Source organism: Marmota marmota, unplaced genomic scaffold (genome assembly GCF_001458135.2).
Source record: "Marmota marmota marmota unplaced genomic scaffold, marMar, whole genome shotgun sequence".
NCBI classification, from domain to species: domain Eukaryota; kingdom Metazoa; phylum Chordata; class Mammalia; order Rodentia; family Sciuridae; genus Marmota; species Marmota marmota.
Genome location: NW_025999949.1, coordinates 354,537 through 373,825, shown reverse-complemented (window position 1 = coordinate 373,825; position 19,289 = coordinate 354,537). Strand labels below are relative to the sequence as shown.

At 42.4% G+C, this 19,289-nt stretch overlaps 1 protein-coding gene across 4 annotated transcripts in view; it reads right to left on the bottom strand.

Moving 5' to 3' along the window:
* Matn2 (matrilin 2) overlaps positions 1 to 19,289 on the bottom strand; it is a 137,787-nt gene that overhangs the window by 27,277 nt on the left and 91,221 nt on the right. For all 4 annotated transcript variants that reach the window (XM_015486324.2, XM_015486325.2, XM_048801894.1 and 1 more), the window contains exons 7-10: positions 11,640 to 11,762; positions 4,851 to 4,973; positions 1,898 to 2,020; positions 1,528 to 1,650 (exon numbers count right to left, since the gene is read on the bottom strand). In XM_015486324.2, coding sequence (XP_015341810.1) covers positions 1,528 to 1,650; positions 1,898 to 2,020; positions 4,851 to 4,973; positions 11,640 to 11,762 — 492 coding nt within the window. The remainder of the gene's footprint in view (positions 1 to 1,527; positions 1,651 to 1,897; positions 2,021 to 4,850; positions 4,974 to 11,639; positions 11,763 to 19,289) is intronic.

The following is a 19,289-nucleotide window of genomic DNA, read 5'->3' as shown; positions in this document are numbered from 1 at the left end:
GCCTGTCGTCAGGTGGAGATGCTATTTGACACACTCACCCTTTTCTGCACCCCCCAGTGCCCAGTCCCTCCATGAGCTGGCTACAGTAGCAGTCTGGGAGGCAACTGGGCAGGGAGTCACATGAAATAACATGGATAACCCATTTGCTGAGATCTAAGACTCTATCCCAAACTGGGGACACGTTCTCTCCTAGACCTCATGGAAAGGCTATGCTGGCAGCTCCTCTGTCCTTGTGAATGTTGTGAAAGGACAATACAAAAAGGTGGATATAGTTGTGGCCACAGTTGTACTAGTGTTCAAGGAATTTGGTCTTATAACCAGAAAGACCAGAAGGATAGGGGCAAGTAAATTATGGTCTTTTTTTTTTCTCCATTACTGATTGCTTTTCTCAAAATGACCATCTTTTTCAATTCATTATCTTGGTCCAAGGAAAGGGGACAGCAGGGCAGCAAACCAGCTGCACCCTTGGGTAAAGCAGAGAAGGCTATCTGGGATCATGTATATAGGGGGTTAGGAACAGCCACGGGGAAACATGTACTCAGACAACCGCCAACCCCTCCATGTGCTGGGAGACCATCAGGGAGGGGGCAAAGGGTTTCTTAGGAGCCTCTCCTCCTTCCAGAACTGACTCTGAAGTCACACAGAGCAGAATGCAAACCCCCACTTCATAGCGGGGAACCTAGGTCTCTTTCCTTAATCGGAGCTGCAGTTTTCTCATCTGTTCTGGAAGGGACAAGGCATGTGCTAGCACAGTGCCCAGCACACAGCCAGCCACCGTCAGCAAGTGGCCCACATGATTATCCATATGCAAGGCAGGATATCCATATGCAAGGCTGCAGGTGAAGCAGAGAGAGCATCTTGATGCATTTTCTTAGTCCATGATTGTTATTTAGACTGAATGATTAGAAGGGACAGAGGTTTAGCAAGCTCATGGTTCTGGAGGCTGCCAAGTTCAAGAGGGAGCATGGTGCAGCTTCTGGCGAGGACCTCATCCTGCTTTATTTCATGGTGGAAAAGTGCAAGACAGCACATGCAAAAGAGGGGGACAAAGGGGCCAGACCTGCTTTATGACAGCTGTTCTCCCCATAACTAACCCACTCCCTTGAGAATTAACCCTCTCCTCTGGAAAAGGCATTCATCCCTTGTGACAACCTAATCACCTCTGAAGGGCTCCATCTCTCAAACTGCTGCAATGGCAGTTGAATTTCAACATGGATTTCGGAGGGAACACATTCAAACCGTAGGAGAATGCTAAGAACTAGGACTCTGTCCAGTTTCAAAATAGCATCGAGGCAGACTGTGGAAAGATCCAGAGCTGTGTCAGGGAGTGGGGGAAGGGAACCTGGGACAGAGGGAGAGGCAGGGCCCAGATGGCTAAGAGATGTAGTCACACTCATTCACCAGGGCCCAGTGGAGGCAGGAAAGAGGATGCACAGGCCTACGCACATCTCGACAGCACACCCACAACCACAGAAGGCTTGTGCCAGGTCCTGTGTGCCTCAGGACCTCAAGCATGATGGGACTTACTTGCACAGGTCTTGCCATCGCTGCGGAGCACATATCCCTCGGGACACTGACAGGCAAAGGATCTGTCCGTGTTGACGCAAGAGTATTCACAACCGTGGTCACTTAGCAGGCAGTAATCCACCCCTGCAAAGTCAAAAGCTAGATGAGGTCCCTGGGGCCCTGCCAGTGAGGCTTTGGGCCATGCTAACAGAAATCAAGTGACCATCATGCTGGCCACCCCTGAAGGCATGCAGTCCCCAACAGACTACCCCACACGGTCCCTCGCAGAGGAAAAAAGGGCCCTGCACCACCTGCCATCCTCTGCAGCAATTGCACATTTTACTCCTGTTGCAAACCCTTCCCTACCAAGGAGGGGCAGACAGGGACTCACTGGAGCAGGTCTTGAGGTCCTCGTTGATGAGGAAGCCTTCTGAGCACTGGCAGACAAAGGACTCCTCCGTGTTCAGGCACAGCTGCTCACAGCCATGGTCCTGCTGAGCACAGTGGTCCACCCCTGCATTATGTCAAACACAGAAACATAAAGGGACCGAGAGAGCAACACCCCACCAGCCAAGGGATTGAAAAACAAAGCCTTCTCAGTGGCAGAGCCCCAGGGGTGATTCCATTCTACCCCATACCCCCAGCCTCTCGGGAAAATCAGCCCTGCTTATTTTCCTGTCCATCTCTTTAGTTGATGAGAAAGTGCATATAGCTGAACGACTGGGAAATGCTGTCCCTGATGATAAAGACAGCGGCACTCTGGGCCAGGGCCTTACATGCCAAATCTGCCGTCTCCATGTTGAGTGATACTGCGAACGGAAGCGATTTTGTTTTCAGAGAGGAAAGTGAGGCCCAGGAAGGTCAAAGGTTCCTGCCCAAAGCCACACTGCTGATGCAGTATCACTTAAGAATGAGGGTCTGGCATCAAACCACTTGGGACCAAGTCCTGCTTCCACCACTCCCTTGCCGCGGCTGCTGAGCAATGACCTGACCTCTCCGTGCCATCATCTTCTGACTTGAGAAATGGGGATAATGGCTGCTTCTGATAGAGATGCAGTGAGAGTTAGAGGAGATGATCCATGGAAAGCCCTTAGAATGGTAGCTGGCACACAGCAACCGCTTAATGAGCGTCTGTTATTATTATCATCAAGTAGTGCTTAGTAAGAATTAACTACATAGTTTCACTTCTACTTGAAAATTAAAAAGAAAATGTGATTTTTAAATAACAACAACAACAACAAAAAAGCCTCATAATCAGGACATCCAAATTCAGAAAACAAACCAAAGCCTGGGCCTGCCTGTGTGGCCCATCCTGGCACCCAAACATCGCACATCTGGTCCCTGGGCAGTGAGGGCCGAAAGCCAGGAAACACACAGCTGTGGTGGACAGCTCCCGCAGAGCGGTCCTGCAGGCTGCCTCCCAGATTTCCTGGATGGAGAAAGTTCCCCCTGAGACTGGACAAACACTGAAGGCCTTGTGGAGGGCCACCAAGTGAGCCTCTTCACTCCTGTAGAGCCTGGAACCAGTGCCTTCTGGAACAGTCCCCTGGTGTTGTAGGATCTCAGGAGCTACGTGCCCATGTTCACATCCTGGTTCTGCCATTAACCAGGGGACCCCAAGAAACTGACTTAATTTTTTTGTGCCACAGTTTCCCACTCTTTGAATAGAATAAGAATACTAATGCTCAGAGGGGTGTTGGGAGGCTCAAGAGAGTTGTGCATGGAAAGAGCTCATGAAATACCTACACTGAGCGAGTGCCTTCTAAGGGCTTGCTCTCATATGGCCAAGGGCTCCCTGAGCCTTGGGAGAGTGGAAGACCATGGCTTTCCCTGGGGACTCTTGGACAGAAATGGCTTAGTTGATACTTTCTTCAAGTTGACTAGATCCTAGAGATCTAGGGGCTTCCTGTGTGGCCCATCTTCTGAGTTCTTCTAAGCTCCCCAAGGCGTGCAGGGAGAGAGAGGCAGACAGGCCTGGACCTCCAGTAACCTAGGTGGGTCAGCCAAGTCATGCATGGCCTTAACTAGGAAATGAGCCAGGGCCAGCAGCTGGAAGATCCCAGCCTCCAGGAAAAAGGGAATCTCCTTTTGCAGAGGGTATCTCCTGATTGAATGGAAGACCTCCTGCTCCCCACGGGCTTCTCAGAAGGACTCAGAAACCCAGGGCAGGCTTTTACACCAATGTCCTCATTCACAGCCCTTTGGCCTCTGAGATCCGTCCTTAGAAAGCCTAATCAAGGCACTTTGTTACCTCTGAAGACTGAAGGAGAACAAGTTTCCCTGAGGATGGCTCTGGACCTCATACTTCAGCTGTGAAACTTCCCCTCCTGGCAGTTGAGGGTCCAAGTGTTCAACAGCTGCACTGTTCTCATTCACAATCTATCTCTGTCTCCAAAGCTGCAGCAGATGTGTGGCTTGCTGGGTGGAAAGCCACACAAAGGGCCCCTTCTATGCTGGCCATGTCACTGAGCCTCAGCTCTCAGTGCGCCAGGGTCACAGGGATCTACCACAGCACCCGTGTGCTCCCACCCCACTGGCCAGGGCTGGTGGAGACTGTGCCTCATAAAAAATGATGGAACCATCCAGCTGGCAAGGCCAGCAAGTTCCCATGCGTTTACATCACCAAATGAAGCTTTGTTGTGGCTCTAACACAAGAAAATTAAGAAAAGGCTTCAGAAAAGTCCCATGTTTCTCAGCTCTGCCCTCGGATCAGCCAGGGTAGCCTGTTGCTTTCTGAGGTCTATTCCTTCTAGCCTCTTGTCCCAACCTGATCCTGGACACTGATCCCATGATATGAGCCATTATCCTGGGCTGGATGTTTACCTTGCACCAGGCACTGGGCCAAGAGATTGAAATGGTTCCAATTATTCCCTATCACAATGCTGGGGGATCAATGCTATTTTTTTTTTTTTTGCTTAATATATTTCAATGCCATTTTTATGTTCACTTTTTTGAATAGATGGGAAGTCAAACCTTGGAGAAGTTAAGTACAAGGTCACCCGTGTAGTGTGTGGCAGACCTTAGATTTGGATTCATGCCTAGCCAACTTAGTAAATGCTTTTAATAGCAAATAGTAATATTAGTTAATACTTATTGAGGACGGTGTCCAGCAACACTATTCTAAGTATTTTACACTTAGAATTGAATCTTTCAATCCTCATAACCCACACTATGAAATAGGCAGCACTTATGGTCCCATTTTATGGATGATAAAACTCAGGCAAGGAAATTTATGTCTGTTGGACCATCAGGCTCAGAGGAAATCCAGGAGCACCAGCAACACTTGGCTGCTAGTGATCCTGGGAGCCCCCGTCCATTCACACCTGCACCCCTGGGGTACTCACGGCTGCAGGTCTTGCCATTTGGGTCCAAAGTGTAGCCCCGGCGGCAGCGGCAGTAGTAGCCCTCCTCTGTGTTGATGCATTCATGCTCACAACCAGGTTTGTTCAGTGCACAGTAGTTGATCCCTGAAGGGAGAGAGGAAAGACCCTCCTTGAGACTCTAGGCTTCTCCAGGGCTGTGCGGATGGCCTCTGGGGCTATCACAGGCCCTAGAGAGAGAGTAGGTGGGTGCTGCCTGCAGAGGTGAGCGAGGGACTGATCATTCGTTCATTCACATGCCAGCAAGTTCCAGGCCCTGAACTAGATGTGGGGGAGTGATGGCGAGCAAGACCAAGACCCCTGTCCTCCAGGGCTTCATCCTTTAATGAGGAGACAGACGAGGAAACAGAGTCATTAGACAACACACAGCAACACAGAGGAGGCCCTCCCTGCATCCTGGTGATCAGGATCATCTTTGAAGAGGTGATGGCCAACCGGATTCCTTAAGGAAGAGAGAAGTCAGACAGGTAAATGGAGCCAGAGGAAGCAGAGGGTGATAACTCAGGAATAGCAAGCTCATGGCCTGGTAGTGAAGGGCAGGGGGCACATTTAGGGATCTTCAAGTATGGCTGGAGCAGGAGGACAGACAAGGCTGGGTAGAAAAGATCATGCAGGGCCTTGCAAGCCACAGGATGGAGCTGTGAAGGCTCAAACAGGTGGCTGGAGGTGGGAGTGTAGATGGAGGCCTTGAAGAGGAAGATTTTGCAGTGGCAAGGGAGAGACAGGTGAACTTCGATAAACAGTGAATAAATACATGCTCCACAGAACACAGAGAAAACAGCGCCTGCTGTGAAAGAGAACCTGACGCAGGAATTGTCCCTCTGGATTCTCCACCATTGGTTTCTTTTCTCATTTGATGGACAAAGACCAAATCAAGGTTCAGTTGAATTGAGCTGAACTAAATTGATGTCAAAGAACTAAGAGCAGGGGTGAAGCCCACACTACCCAACCATCCCCTTCTAAGAAAAATGGAAAAGCTCACGAAATCCAATCAGCCTCTTCCTTGACTTAACCTGATCACTAGGGCTGAAAGCATCGAGACAGCTTCTGTTTGCAGAGACATCTGACAATGACATTGAATGGCATGAGGCAGAATAAACAAAAGGCAATCTTGCAATATATCCAGCTACTTAAGGGAGTCAGGAAATGGCAGTTACATTGAGAAGGTGCCAAGTGCTTCACCTTGCTCTGATCATGATATCGTCTATATCATGAAACTGGGAATTCATAACCCTGATGCTGCCCCAGGTTACTGTCCCATGGCAAATTTACTCCCATCCAAACCACTTTTTTGACAGCAGGTGGGAGTTGCCTCCAAACCAATAGGCAATTAGCAATTGTTTTCCTGGTAGAAAATGCTAAAACCACAGGACCCCATGCCTGTCAGTTTATAGAGGAGGTGAAGGATTGTAAAAGGAAATCAAATGAGCTTATAGAAGAGGGTCTTTATGAGACTGGTGTTGAGGGGAAAGGTCACCGCCAACCTCATTGGTGGAGCTGGATTAGTTGAACTGCACAGCATTGTTCTCCTTCTGGGTATGTGGCAGACACTGTTGGTTGTCTTGACAACACCATTAAAACCCTGTGGCCCTCCAGAGCATGAGTCACAACTGGTGTAAGTCTGCCAGGCAACTATATTCTCCTTTGTCAGGGATTGGTTTTAGCTCTAGCCAAAAAGACATAAGGAGAAATTTACTGGGGTCCCCTAGAAGGACTGCAGACTGAGCACAAGTCCATGGCACACAAGGGCTGACCTAAAAGAAATGTTGTCTTCTTGTGTCCTGAACCCTTAGCATTTTCTCTGTAATTCATTCTTCTGTACAAGGAGAAATGGAATATCTCCATGTAGTTTAAGGTCATCTGCTTGGGACTCATCAACAACCTTACCTGTGCAAGACAGAACTGAGTACCAGGAAACAAGCAAAGAGTTGTTTTGTTTTGTTTTGGGGGTACCAGCAATTGAACTCAGGGGCAATCAACCACTGAGCCACATTCCCATTCTTTTTTTGTATTTTATTTTAGGACAAGGTCTCACTGAGTTGCTTAGTGCCTCGCTGTTGCTGAGGCTGGCTTCAAACTCGCGATCCTCCTGCCTCAGCTTCCCAAACCACTGGGATTACAGGCATGCACCACCGCGCCCGGTGCTAAGAGTTTTGATTGAGAGAAATTGGCCTGGCAACAAAACACCAGCCAAATACAAACAGACAAACACAATGAACATGAAGGCCCCATGGTCTGGGGCCATGTAGTGCAGGGCATGTGAGAATCATGTTATTACTCCATTGGGGAAAAAGAAATAATCTTCAGTAAACTCAGTCTTCAAAGTCAGCATTTGGCCTCTGTGTAAAACAACATGGCAGTTCCTCCAAAAATTAAACATTGACTTGAACAGATGATGCAGCAATTTCACTTGTAAGTATAGAAATACAGGTTCACAACATAACAAAGCCAAGAAGTGGGAGCAGTCCAAGTGTCTACTGAGGGATGAATGGATAAACAAAAAGGGAAGTAGACATGCACTGGATTATTATTCAGCCTTAAAAGAGAAAGAAATTCTGACATCCTACAAATGGTTAAAACTTGAAGACACTATGTTAAGTGATATAAGCCAGTCACAAATGGATGAGTCCACTTATATGAGGTACTCAGAACAGGAAAAATCATAGAGACAGAGCAGACTGGTGATTGTCAGAGAATGAAGAGAAGAAAAAATGGGGAGTTTTTTTTCAATAAGTAAAGTTTAGTTTGGGGTGATGAAAAAGTTCTGGAGATGGATGGTAGGGATGATTGTGCGATAATATGAATGTACTTGATACCACTGAGATGTACATTTTAAAAATGGTTAAAATGAATCTGGGGATATAGCTCAGTGGTACAGTGCTTGCCTAGCATGTGGGAGGCACAAAAAAGTAAAATAAAGGTATTATGTCCATCTACAACCAAAAATTTTAAAAATGGTAAGTTTTATGTTATGTGTAGCTACCACCACCACCACCACCAAAACAACAACAAAATCATTGTCACTTTGTTTTCTTTCTTTTTTCCTTTTTTCTTCTTCTTCTTCTTCTTTTTTTTTTTTTTTTTTTTTTTTTTTGAATCAGGGATTGAACCCAGGAGCGCTTAACCACTGAGCCACATTCTTAGCCCTTTTTATTTTGTATTTTGATACAGGGTCTTGCTAAGTTGCTGAGGCTGGCTTCAAAGTTGAAATCCTCCTGCCTCAGCCTCCTGGATCAGTGGGATTACAGGAATGTACCACCAGCCTAGCTCTCTTGGGCTTTCTCTACACACAGGAGTCATAGTGCCTTGAGGGTGTTACTTACATACTCATTCACTCATTTATTCATTCAATAAATATTTCTTGAGTACCTCCTATGCACCCCATAGCTGGTTATGTGAACCTCATAAACTGTGAAGTGGTGCACACAAGCCAGTCTTGGATGTAACTTGATCTGGTAAAGTCCAGTGTGTCCAGTAAATCCTGAGGTCAGATGGCAGGACTGTCAGATAACAAATTAAATAGTCTCTGTGCATACCAATTCAGTTGGAGACCTGAAAGGGTCAGACTATAAGCATGAAAGATTAGTGACCTCAGGCAGTAAGTTATAATGCCAGCTAACAGAACAGAGAGAAAGTTTTGGGAAAACTGAACAGTTTAAGAAAATGCTGGGCTGGAACTGTGGCTCAGTGGTAGAGCACTTGCCTGGCATATGTGAGGCCCTGGGTTCGATCCTCAGCGCCACATATAAATAAATAAAACTAAATCCATATGTAGATATATAGATATGTAGATATGTAGATAGATAGATAGATATTAAAAAAAAAAAGATGTTGAAGCAAGAAGTCCTGTTGCTCCATTTAGAAAATTCAGGGCCAGAGAAGTAGAAAGTAATTGGCCCAAGGTGACAAAGCTGATACGAGTGACATTGCCAAGACTAGACCTCACATCTCCTGGCTTAGTGTAGCCTGGGCACTTTACATTGATTTTTTTTTTTTGAGTGTCTATGGGGAAGGCACCACCATGGTACCAGAATCAGGAATCCTGGAGGCCACCATCCGAGTAGCACCACATCAGTCCCAGGCTCCACTGGGACAGCCACCCAGCCCTGGTCTCTGTGCTTGGCATCACCACATCCGTAATTAATGTCTTAATTCAAAAACAACAACTTCAGGAAGAGAAACTGTGCCCAGACGAGGAGAAAGACAAACCCTGGCCAAGAGTCTTCAGTAAGATTCTTCCTTGAACTCTTTTTTTTTTCCCCTGCAGTTTAATTGGATGACACCAAATTCCTTTGAAACACACATTTCTTATTAGTTCTGAAAATAGCCCACATCCATCAGCCTCTATGAAACATAAATGGCCATCTCCTGAGCTGGATGGACGCGTGTATTGCTCAGATCACTTGAGAGACATCAGACTCCTAAAAACAAACCCCAGAATTTAAGCCCAATTTCTTCACTTCCTTCTGCCACGTAATGCGCCATAGAGACTGTGAGCACTTGCTACTGTTTCCAGCTGTCTGCCATGATTGACCGAATGTGCAAGCATGAAGGCAGGGGTGGCTCTGAGAGGCTGACCTCAGGAGTCTAGGGCTGGGTGTTCCCAGCAAAGACAATGGAAAAAGTAACGGTGAGGCAGGACATGCAAAGAAGGGCTGCTGAGGACACCGGCTTTTAGGGACACATTCTATTTTTCCTGGATGCAAAAAGTAGGCCACCTGGCTAAAGAGGAAATGAAGCTGTTAGCACTGAATATTCAGGAATGAGCATTAGGAACTCTGGCCAGTGCCACAGCCTGTGAAGAGGCCCAACTGCAGGCCAATTTGTAGTGGTCCAACTGCTGCTCCCAGCCTCCCTCCTCCTTGGTAATGACGCATACGCTGCCTTGAAGGCTTCTCTTCCTCCCAGAGCCTCTCCAGGCAGGGTATGGGGGAGTGGCAGAGCTCGAGGGAATCTTAGACCATTGGTAAGAGATGCAGAGCCTCAAGAAAAGTCTCCACCAATGGCCACATGCCTAACTTGTTTCCTTTTCCCCTCTATTAGTAACACAGAGGAAGTCAATGACCATAATGAGAATCTGAGTTGAATCAGATCTAATTATTCCCTGCATCAGAGCTCTGAGTGCACATGGGCGTCCACCGGTGACTGATTTTCCCTGGGTGTAGTCAGGCCCTGACACACTCACGCCTAGAAAAAGGTACCAACAATGCAGAGGGGAGCAGCCAGGCCAGCAAAGTTGACCCGCTGACATACCATAGGCATGTGTGGTCTAATGGAAAATATTCCACCTAATTGTTTTCACATTTTGAATGCTCTCAATTAAAGTTCCCGTTTACTACTTGACTGTTTCCAGGTTTTTATATCCAGGCAGGGCAGTAGGAATTATCTCCTTTAAGACAGGCTCAGTTTCAAAATACGGGCTCTGCAACCATCTGCCTCCTAACAAGCTTTAACCCTTATGAGAATGAGCGTGAAAGTTAATCTGTGCTTAGAAGCCGAATGTGACTCACCTGGATTCAGTTATACATACAGCTCACAGTGCTTTTCAGAAGAGGTAGACAGAAAAGTTCTGAAAACACAGTCCCGCCAAGCAGAACACTTCTATACCTATTGCCAGGAAGAGGTGAGGGTGGTAACATATAGAATAAATCCCTAAGTGGAAGCTCCAGAGAGTTCTGCAAATGACAGGGTCAGGTGACCACAAACAACCCAGCACGCATAACTGTACACTAAGGGAAGGCTCTTTGGAAAAAGTTCATGATATGCATACCCAAGAAAGGCCATCTTTTGTGGCCCTTGCCTGTAATCCCAGCTACTCGGGGGAGGCTGAGGCAGAAGGATCACAAGTTCGGGGCTAGCAGACGCAACTTAGTAAGATCCTGTCTCAAAATAAAAAAATAAAAAGGGTTTGGGTGTAGTTCAGAGGAAGCCCCCGGGTCCAATCTCTAGTACTGTAAGAAAAAACAAACAAACAACAACAACAAAAAATCATTCTAACAATATAGAGGAATTTAAATAATAGTTGCAATAGTTTCTGCAGGATGATGGATCTCAGAATGATTCCTTTATCCATGCATCATCCATTCAACAAACATGGGCTGCACCTGTGCATGCCAAACACTCTGAGCTGCTGAGGACTTGGCAGTAAGAAAGACAGCCACCTCTGTCCTCGTGGATCTTTCTTTCTGGTGTCTCTCAGGAACAGTCTGGTTTAAAGAGTTCCTGTTTGAGGTCTACACCTCTGGTGTGCTGGACGACAGGTGTTTGAGTCACTCAGCACATCTCACTCTGATCTTGCTGATGCCTTGTACCCCTTGAGAGCTGTGGGGATGCTCCAGAGTCTTATTTTCCTTCTTCCTTCCTGTCAAAGAGGACAGATCTGCCATCAAGTGTTTTGTCTTGTAGCACTGAGGACATCAGCTCCTTTGACAACCCATCTCTGGGCCCAGCGTTTTCTTTCTAAAGCTCCCAAATACATATTGTGGGAGTAAGGACCAGGAAGAAAGTGAACCCTCATTTCAGATAGGTGGAACTTCAGCTTGAACCCTGACTTGGCTCAACAAATCCAATGGCCAGACCCAGGGTATTCAATCTCTTTTGAAAGTCCCCTAAATAGGATCTAGTAAACAAAAAGCAAAATAAATGCAGAATTAACATTCATCAACACAAATGCTGAGTTCAAGAATAACTCGCTTAAGATTTACAAGAAGAGGAAAACTCACAAGTCCTTCCACAGCGCCCAGTGTGACTTACTTCTGCACGTCTTCTTGTCTGGATTCAAGGTGAAGCCTTTGAGGCAGCGGCAGGAGTAGGAATCATGAGTGCTAACACACTCGTGCTCACATCCGTGGTTAGGAGAAGCACAATAGTCTATCTCTGGAAAGAAAGAAGTCACAAGAATGACAAAACAATATATTACAGCTAACATAAGGAAACCAGGGCTTTTCAGTCTTCATTTTCCCTAAGTGGTTGAAATTCATGCCTCAAAGACTGAAGTCACAGGTAAGTCTCAATAAAGCTATCTCCACGTCTAGGGATACAGCCTATAAGAGAATCTTCTTGACAGTACGAAATGTTTTTGCAACAAATCAATTTGTGAACCTGATTCATGTCAGAGCCACTACAATTAAAATTGGGTGTTGTTTCTTGGATTACAGGCTAGGAAGAGAGAGTTTAGCTGAGTGTTTTGTGGAATTTATGCAATGAAACGACTAAACCTTCTCCAAATCCAACTTTAAGCCACTTGAACTCCTCTAACCCTTAGCCAAACAATAGGGCACAAAATCAGATCCTGGGAAGTACAAGGCCTTGGAGGGAAGGTCACAAATGAGTTTAAAATTCCTCCTTCACTACCTCAGTGGACTCTGCTAACATAAATAGGATTTTTCATCTCAAGAATCAGAATGTGATCTCTAGAGATACTCACTTAAACAAACATATTCAGAAACAAAGAGTTTCAAGGAATTTGTTATAAAGGAATTTTATTTGTGTTGAAGGGTCTGAGTGCAGTATTTTGCTGTAGTGGATCTTGAACATATTGTTCAAAATTGCTGGAAATGAGTGGCCACTGATGGGTTTTAAAAAAGTCTTTGTGGGGCTGGGGCTGGGGCTGGGGCTCAGCGGTAGCACACTTGCCTGGCATGTATGAGGCACTGGGTTCGATTCTCAGCATCACATATAAATAAATAAATAAAATAAAGTTCTACCAACAACTAAAAAAATTTAAAAAATTATTTTAAAAAGTCTTTGTTTCAATGAGGATTTTTATCGCTTTAAGGAACATTTGAACTATGAATATAATTTTCAAAATGAAGAATTTGGTTTTCCCAGTACATTCCAAAGTAATTAAAAAGCAGACAGTATCCTTGAAACACAAAACAGTAAGATGCCAGTTCTTTCTGAATTAAAGTCATGGAAATTTTAAATGTATGCAAAAATGGACACATTTAAAATGGACACATTACATGGATGTAATATAGTACATCCATGTGCGTGTCACCCAGGTTCAAGAGAATCAATCTATGGCTGCTCTTCTTTCCTCTGGGCTTCCCATCCCCATAAGATTCCATACTGCTTTGAGGCAAATCCCAGACATTTTATGTTACCCATAATATTTCAGAATGTATCTTTAAAATACCAGGATTCTTTTTAAAGAATATATTCTTTTTAAAGTCAGGTAGTTTCAAGTTCTCCAACTTTGTTCATCTTTTTCAGCATGGAAGTACACACTTGTCCCAGGAACTCATGGCTGAGGCAGAAGGATTGCAAGTTCAAGGCCAGCTTTAGCAATCTGACAAGGCCCTAAGCAACTTAGTGAGACCCTTTCTCAAAATAAAAAACTTAAAAAATAAAATGACTGGGGATGTAACTCTGTGTTAAAGTGCTCCTGGGTTCAAAATACACACGCACACACACACACACACACACACACATATACACACAGGCCCATAGATAACTGCAACATTGTAATCACCCATATAAAGGCATTTTAAAAACTTTGGCATTTGGAAATTCTTTCAGACTTACAAAAAGTTTCGAACATAAAAATAGTACAAAAGACACCTATATAATCTTTACCCAGATTCATCTATGGTTAGCATTTTACACCATTTGATTGACCATAGGATTTTCTACATAGATAATAATGTTGTCTGATGATTTAAAAAAAAAAATGGTTTAGCCCTGGGTTCTAATCCCCAGCACCACATACAAAAAATTGTTTAGATTATTCCTCTCCAATCTATGTACCATCTTTTTTTAAAAAAAAATTTTTCTCTTCTTTATTGCACTAGCTAGAACCTTTAGTACAATGTTAAATAGAAGTGATGAGAGTAGACATTCTTTTGTTCCTGATCCCATAAAAAAAGTATTAAATATTTCATCATTAAGTATAATGTTAGCTAATGGCTTTTCATTGATGCACTTTACCAGACTAAGGCAGCTGTCAATTACTTTAGGTTTTAGTTTATGAAAAGTCGATTTTTTTGTTTAAGTCACAAATAAATGTCATATCTGGCCACCACTTTTTAAAAAATCTGTTGAGATAGCTCATGTGGTTTTTTGCTTCTAGTATGTTAATAGTATAAATTACATTGACCGAATTTTGAATGTTGAATGTTAAGCCAACCTTGAATTCCTAGGATAAATCCCACTTGGTCATGATGTATTATCATTTTTATATATTGTTGGATTTCATTGCTAAAAAATACTTGAAGAACTTTTGAATGTCTTTCATGAGGGATGTTTGTGTGTATATATTTTTTTTCTTATGCCTGATTCTGGTTTGAGTATCAGAACAATGCTGGCCTCACAGAATGAGTTGAAATATGTTCCCTTATCTTCAATTTTTAGGAAGAATTTATGTAGAATTCATATTAGTATTCCTCAAATGATTGCTACATTTCACCATGTAAGCTAACTAGATTTCTTTGGGGGAAGGCTTACAGCATAGACTCAATTTCTTTTAATAGATATAGGCCTTTTCTGATTATCTATTTGTTTTTGAGTAAACTTTAGTAGTTTGTGTCTTTCAAGAAATTTGTTCATTTCATGAGTTGTTGAAGTTATTGGCATATATTTGTTCATTATTTTCCTTTCAGTGTTGGTAGGATCTATGGTGATGTCCAATTTTTTTATTCCCATTATTGGCAATTTGTGTCTTCTCTTTATTTTTTATTATCTCTATTAATAAACCCTTAGGCTTACTAATTTGAATCTCAAAAAAAATCACTGTTTTATTTTACCAACTATCTCTATTAATTTTTTAATTTCTTTTATTTCAGTTGAATTCTTCACTATTTTCTGTCTTTTGAATGTCTAACATATGAAAGTGTTAACCTCACTATGTATTCATTCATCCATCCATTTATTCAATAAATATTTTTTGAACATCGATCATGGGGCAATGCTGGATCATTAGTGAACAAAAAGGCAATCTTTTGACTGCTGAAGCTTATAGGAGTCTCTTACAATCTACTATGTTGGAGAAGACTATTCATTAATCAAATAATGATGCCAATAAACATATATTCATAAATTGGATATATATAACAGGATAATTTTATTAAGAAATATATTAAAAACATGATAAAGCAATGAGAAGAAAATTTCTCTTAGCAAATTATCAGGTTTTTAAAATTTCCTTTTCAAAACATTAAAGGTAGAACATAAATTGGTACAAAGTTGTGAGAGATCAGTTTTATTTTTTTTTTTATTTTTTTTTTAAGAGTCAAAAGTGTCACGCTTTTATTTGATTCTTTATGTCCTAGGAGTAACCTGATCCGGCTTCCCCTGATGATCTTTCAGGGGTTTCTCTTCCCTTTCTGGGGTTGATCTCTTATCTCCTGCATTACACACCTTTCTGTTTCCTCAATCTCTTCTTTTGAAGAAGCACATCTGCCAGTGGATTCATGAGAAAGCACCCTCCCCCCACTGGGGGAATTGTTTGGGGGACTTTTCAGATTAAAAAATATATATATATATATATTCTATTTGCTGTACTCACTTGTTACTTAGCCTAACAATTCTAGGTTGAAACAGTTTCACTCAGAATTTCAAAAGACTGCTCTGTTGTTGTTTAGCTCCCAAAGTTGTTTTTGAGAACATACCATTCTTATTCCTAATAAGCTAAGGGTGGTTTAGCACTGAGCCATATTCCCAGTTGTTTTTAATTTTGAGACAGGCCCCAGGCTGACCTTGTATTGGAGATCCTCCTGCCTCAGCCTATTTTCAGTGTTCCTTGATTTTCTTTCTTTTAGAATCCTCTCTATTCCTGGTGTCCATCAATTTCACAAAGGTATGTTTGGTTTCAGACTTTCAGTTTTAAATATGCATCAAAAACTTTAAAGATATCAATAACCTTTGCCTGAATAAGTTTCCCTTTGTGTTTTTTTTTCTAATAAAATGATTAGAAATACAAGGATTTATGTGTAAGGATGTTTTTCCATTCTTAGCAGTCAAGAAACCTGTTGGACAAAATATGACATACACATCTGACAAATTTTAATGACATGTCAAAATGATCTCAGTTCTATAAAAATATACCCATACATATGAATACATTATTAAAAAAAGACTGGAGGGAAATATACCAAATTACTCCTAACTATAGTTATCTCTGGGTAATGGAGCCTAGATTATTTAATTATATGCAATTTCATTTCGATATGAACCAGTTTTCTACAATAGGTTGTTATTACTTTTGTAATCAAAAAAAGTATTAAAAATAAATATACACATTCATAATTATGAAACTAGTTACCATGGAAAACAGCAGAAATAATATAAGAAAGAGAACAGTGTAGGAGGTGCCCAGAGATTTGAAGAAGAAAATAATTAGGGAACATTACTGAGAACAATATGTATGGTCATGGATATCTCTGTCCAAATCACAAAATACAGACAAACTCAGTAGAGCAGAGTAACCACAAGCTCACAGGTGTTGCTGGAATTGAGGGAAATAGGAAGTAAATGTATGACTATGGAGAAAGCAGGTCAAATGCTCTATGGATCACAGTGTCCACATCCCTGTCTCTCCTTCTATTCTGGTCACACAAGCTTCCTTGCTATCCCACAATATGTCCTGTCTCGGGTCTTCACACTAGTGCTGCATTCCCTCTGCCTCAAAGGTCCTTCCTCTCTCTCATCTCCTTTAAGTGCTTGATCAAATGTTACTTTCTTTTTGAGACCTGAGGTCTTCTCTTACCCTACTCCAATACAATGTAAGCTCCAATAAAAACAGAGATTTTTTGTTTGTTTGTTTTACCTAATGCTGCAAACCTTGTGTCTACAACTGTATCTGGCACATAGTAGATACTCAACAAATATTTGTTGAATGAATAAATAGTTCCTTTAAAATGTTTTTTTTTTATTTGTAGATGGACATCATTTTATTTATTTATTTATTTATTTATTTATTTATTTATTTATATCTGGTGCTGAGGTTCAAACCCAGTGCCTCACACCTACTAGGCAAGCACTCTGCCACTGAGCTACAACCTAAGGCTGAATAAATGGTTCTTGATATTAATGGATTATTTTTTCAGGATTTAGATGCATAAACATTGTTCATCAAGAACCAACCAGGGGGCTGGGGTTGTAGCTCAGTGGTAGAGTGCTTGCCTAGAACATGTGAGACACTAGATTCAATATAAAGGTATTGTGTCTATCTACAACAACAACAACAACAACAACAACAACAACAACAAAACCAACCAGGGGGGGAAGGGATTGGGAATACAAAAGAGAAGAATTAATTAGACACAACTTTCTTAAGTTCATATATGAATACACCACCAGTGTAACTCCACATCATGTATAACCACAAGAATGGGAAGTTATACTTTGTGTATGTATAATATGTCAAAAATACACTCTACTGTCATATATATCTAAAAAGAACAACAACAATAACAACAAAAAAGAAACCAACAAGGGGTCACTAATAATGGAAGATGGCTCTCATCCCCTTCTTAAGGCTTCTTCCTACTGGGCTGTTTAAAAACCTCCTTCTATGAGGATCTCAGTTCAGCAGCTCAGCATCCTCTGGGTACAGACACTCAGCCAGTTACAAACTCAATCTATCATTCTTTCATCCAGAACATATTTCTCCATCTGGTCCACAGTGAGAGGTGGGGCGGGGGGCTCTTTTTAGTAAATTCATCAACTGTCTATTAAATTCTAGATAGTTGCTATGGTATTTTCCATGGCTATTAAATGAGATAAATTTATTCTGATATGACTCATTCTTAGTAACCCCAAAGAATGTGAGAAATTCAGTTTGTTCTTTTGGTCTCTATGTGCAAAGAAGATATCAGCTCAGTCTGGGGAACTGCTTTCTAAAAGTTAGAACTGAACAGAGCTGAACATAAAATTACCGTGGAGCAGCGAGAGTATCCTGTCAGTAGGGGCATTCAAGTGTAGGCTGGACAATATCACAATGAGGATATTGTAGGATGGGTGGTTGGGCAAGAACTGATTGAACTTGAAGTCCCCTCCCAACTGAGTCTCTGATTCACAGACAGAGGCCCTTGCAACTGTAAGTGGCTTTTTGCAGGCTGTAGGAGGGTATTGGGGCACAGCAGGTTAATTACATCCTGACCAGGAAGCCTGACAGCCAATTCTTTCTAGGTCTTTTATTGCTGATTCAGTATAAAATAATGATATTCTTTTGTGTTTCCCTTTGAAAGAAAACATCAAATATTCATTCAGTGCTTTTCCTTCCTATTTGAAAAATAAGGTGGAAATATCAACCCAGTTATCAGTGGAGTCTGGAAAACAATGAGCATAATGATCCTAAAGTGAGAAAATAAGGAATGGCAACATGAAAACTATGGTATCCACAATTGCCTTTATTCAGCAATATGGCATCAGATGATTATTAGGCTTGATACTGAAGACAAGAATATTTGTCCAGTGGACTGATTTCCTCTATTTATCTTATGGTAAAAATACCCCAAACAGGTGGGAGAAGGGGAGGGAGTGGACAAGTGCTGGGGAATGATATTGGCCAAATTACATCATTACACAGTGTGCATGTATGAATATGTAACAACAAATCCCACCATTATGTACAACTGTAATGCACCATAAAAATATGTAGGGAAAAAATACCCTGAACCTGAAAGTGTTCTTTCTCCAGCTTGGCTCAAGAGTAAGGGTTTCAAATTAGACCTCACAACATCTTGCATCATATGATCCAACGATTCCAGGTACACACCCCAAAGAATGGAGAGCAGGGACTCAAATGGATACTTGTACACCCAAGTGCATAGCAGCATTATTCACAATCACCAAGAGGTGGAAGTAAGCAAAGTGTTCATGGATAAACAAAATGTGGCATATATATACATGTTATTCAGCCTCCAAGAGGAAGGAGATTCGGACACATGCTACAGTGTGGATGAACCTTGAGGACACTGTGCTAAGTGAAATAAGCCAGACACAGAAGGGCAATGGTATGGTAATACCAGTCTACTTAACTGAAGTACCTAGAATAGTCAAATTTGCAGAGCCAGAAAGCAGAGGTTGCCAGGGACTGGGATCCATGTGTGTCAGTGATTAGGGAGATATTGTTTAATGAGTATAGAGTTTCAGTTTTGGGGTGATGAGAAAGTTCTAGAGATGGATGGTGGGGACGGTTGTGCAAGGTGATGTACCTATTGCCACTGAACTATACATTTACAAATGACTACAGTGGTAAATTTTATGCTATGTATATTTAACCACAATAAATATATCTTGCCAATATTTTTCAAGTTGATGGTACCTAAGCATTTCTACTCTTTTCTCTGAAAAATGTTCAGACTGATTTGGATGGGTTGCTTTAGCATAAAGAACTGATAGAGGGGCTGGGGTTGTGACTCAGCAGTAGAGCACTTGCCTAGCTCATATGAGGCCCTGGGT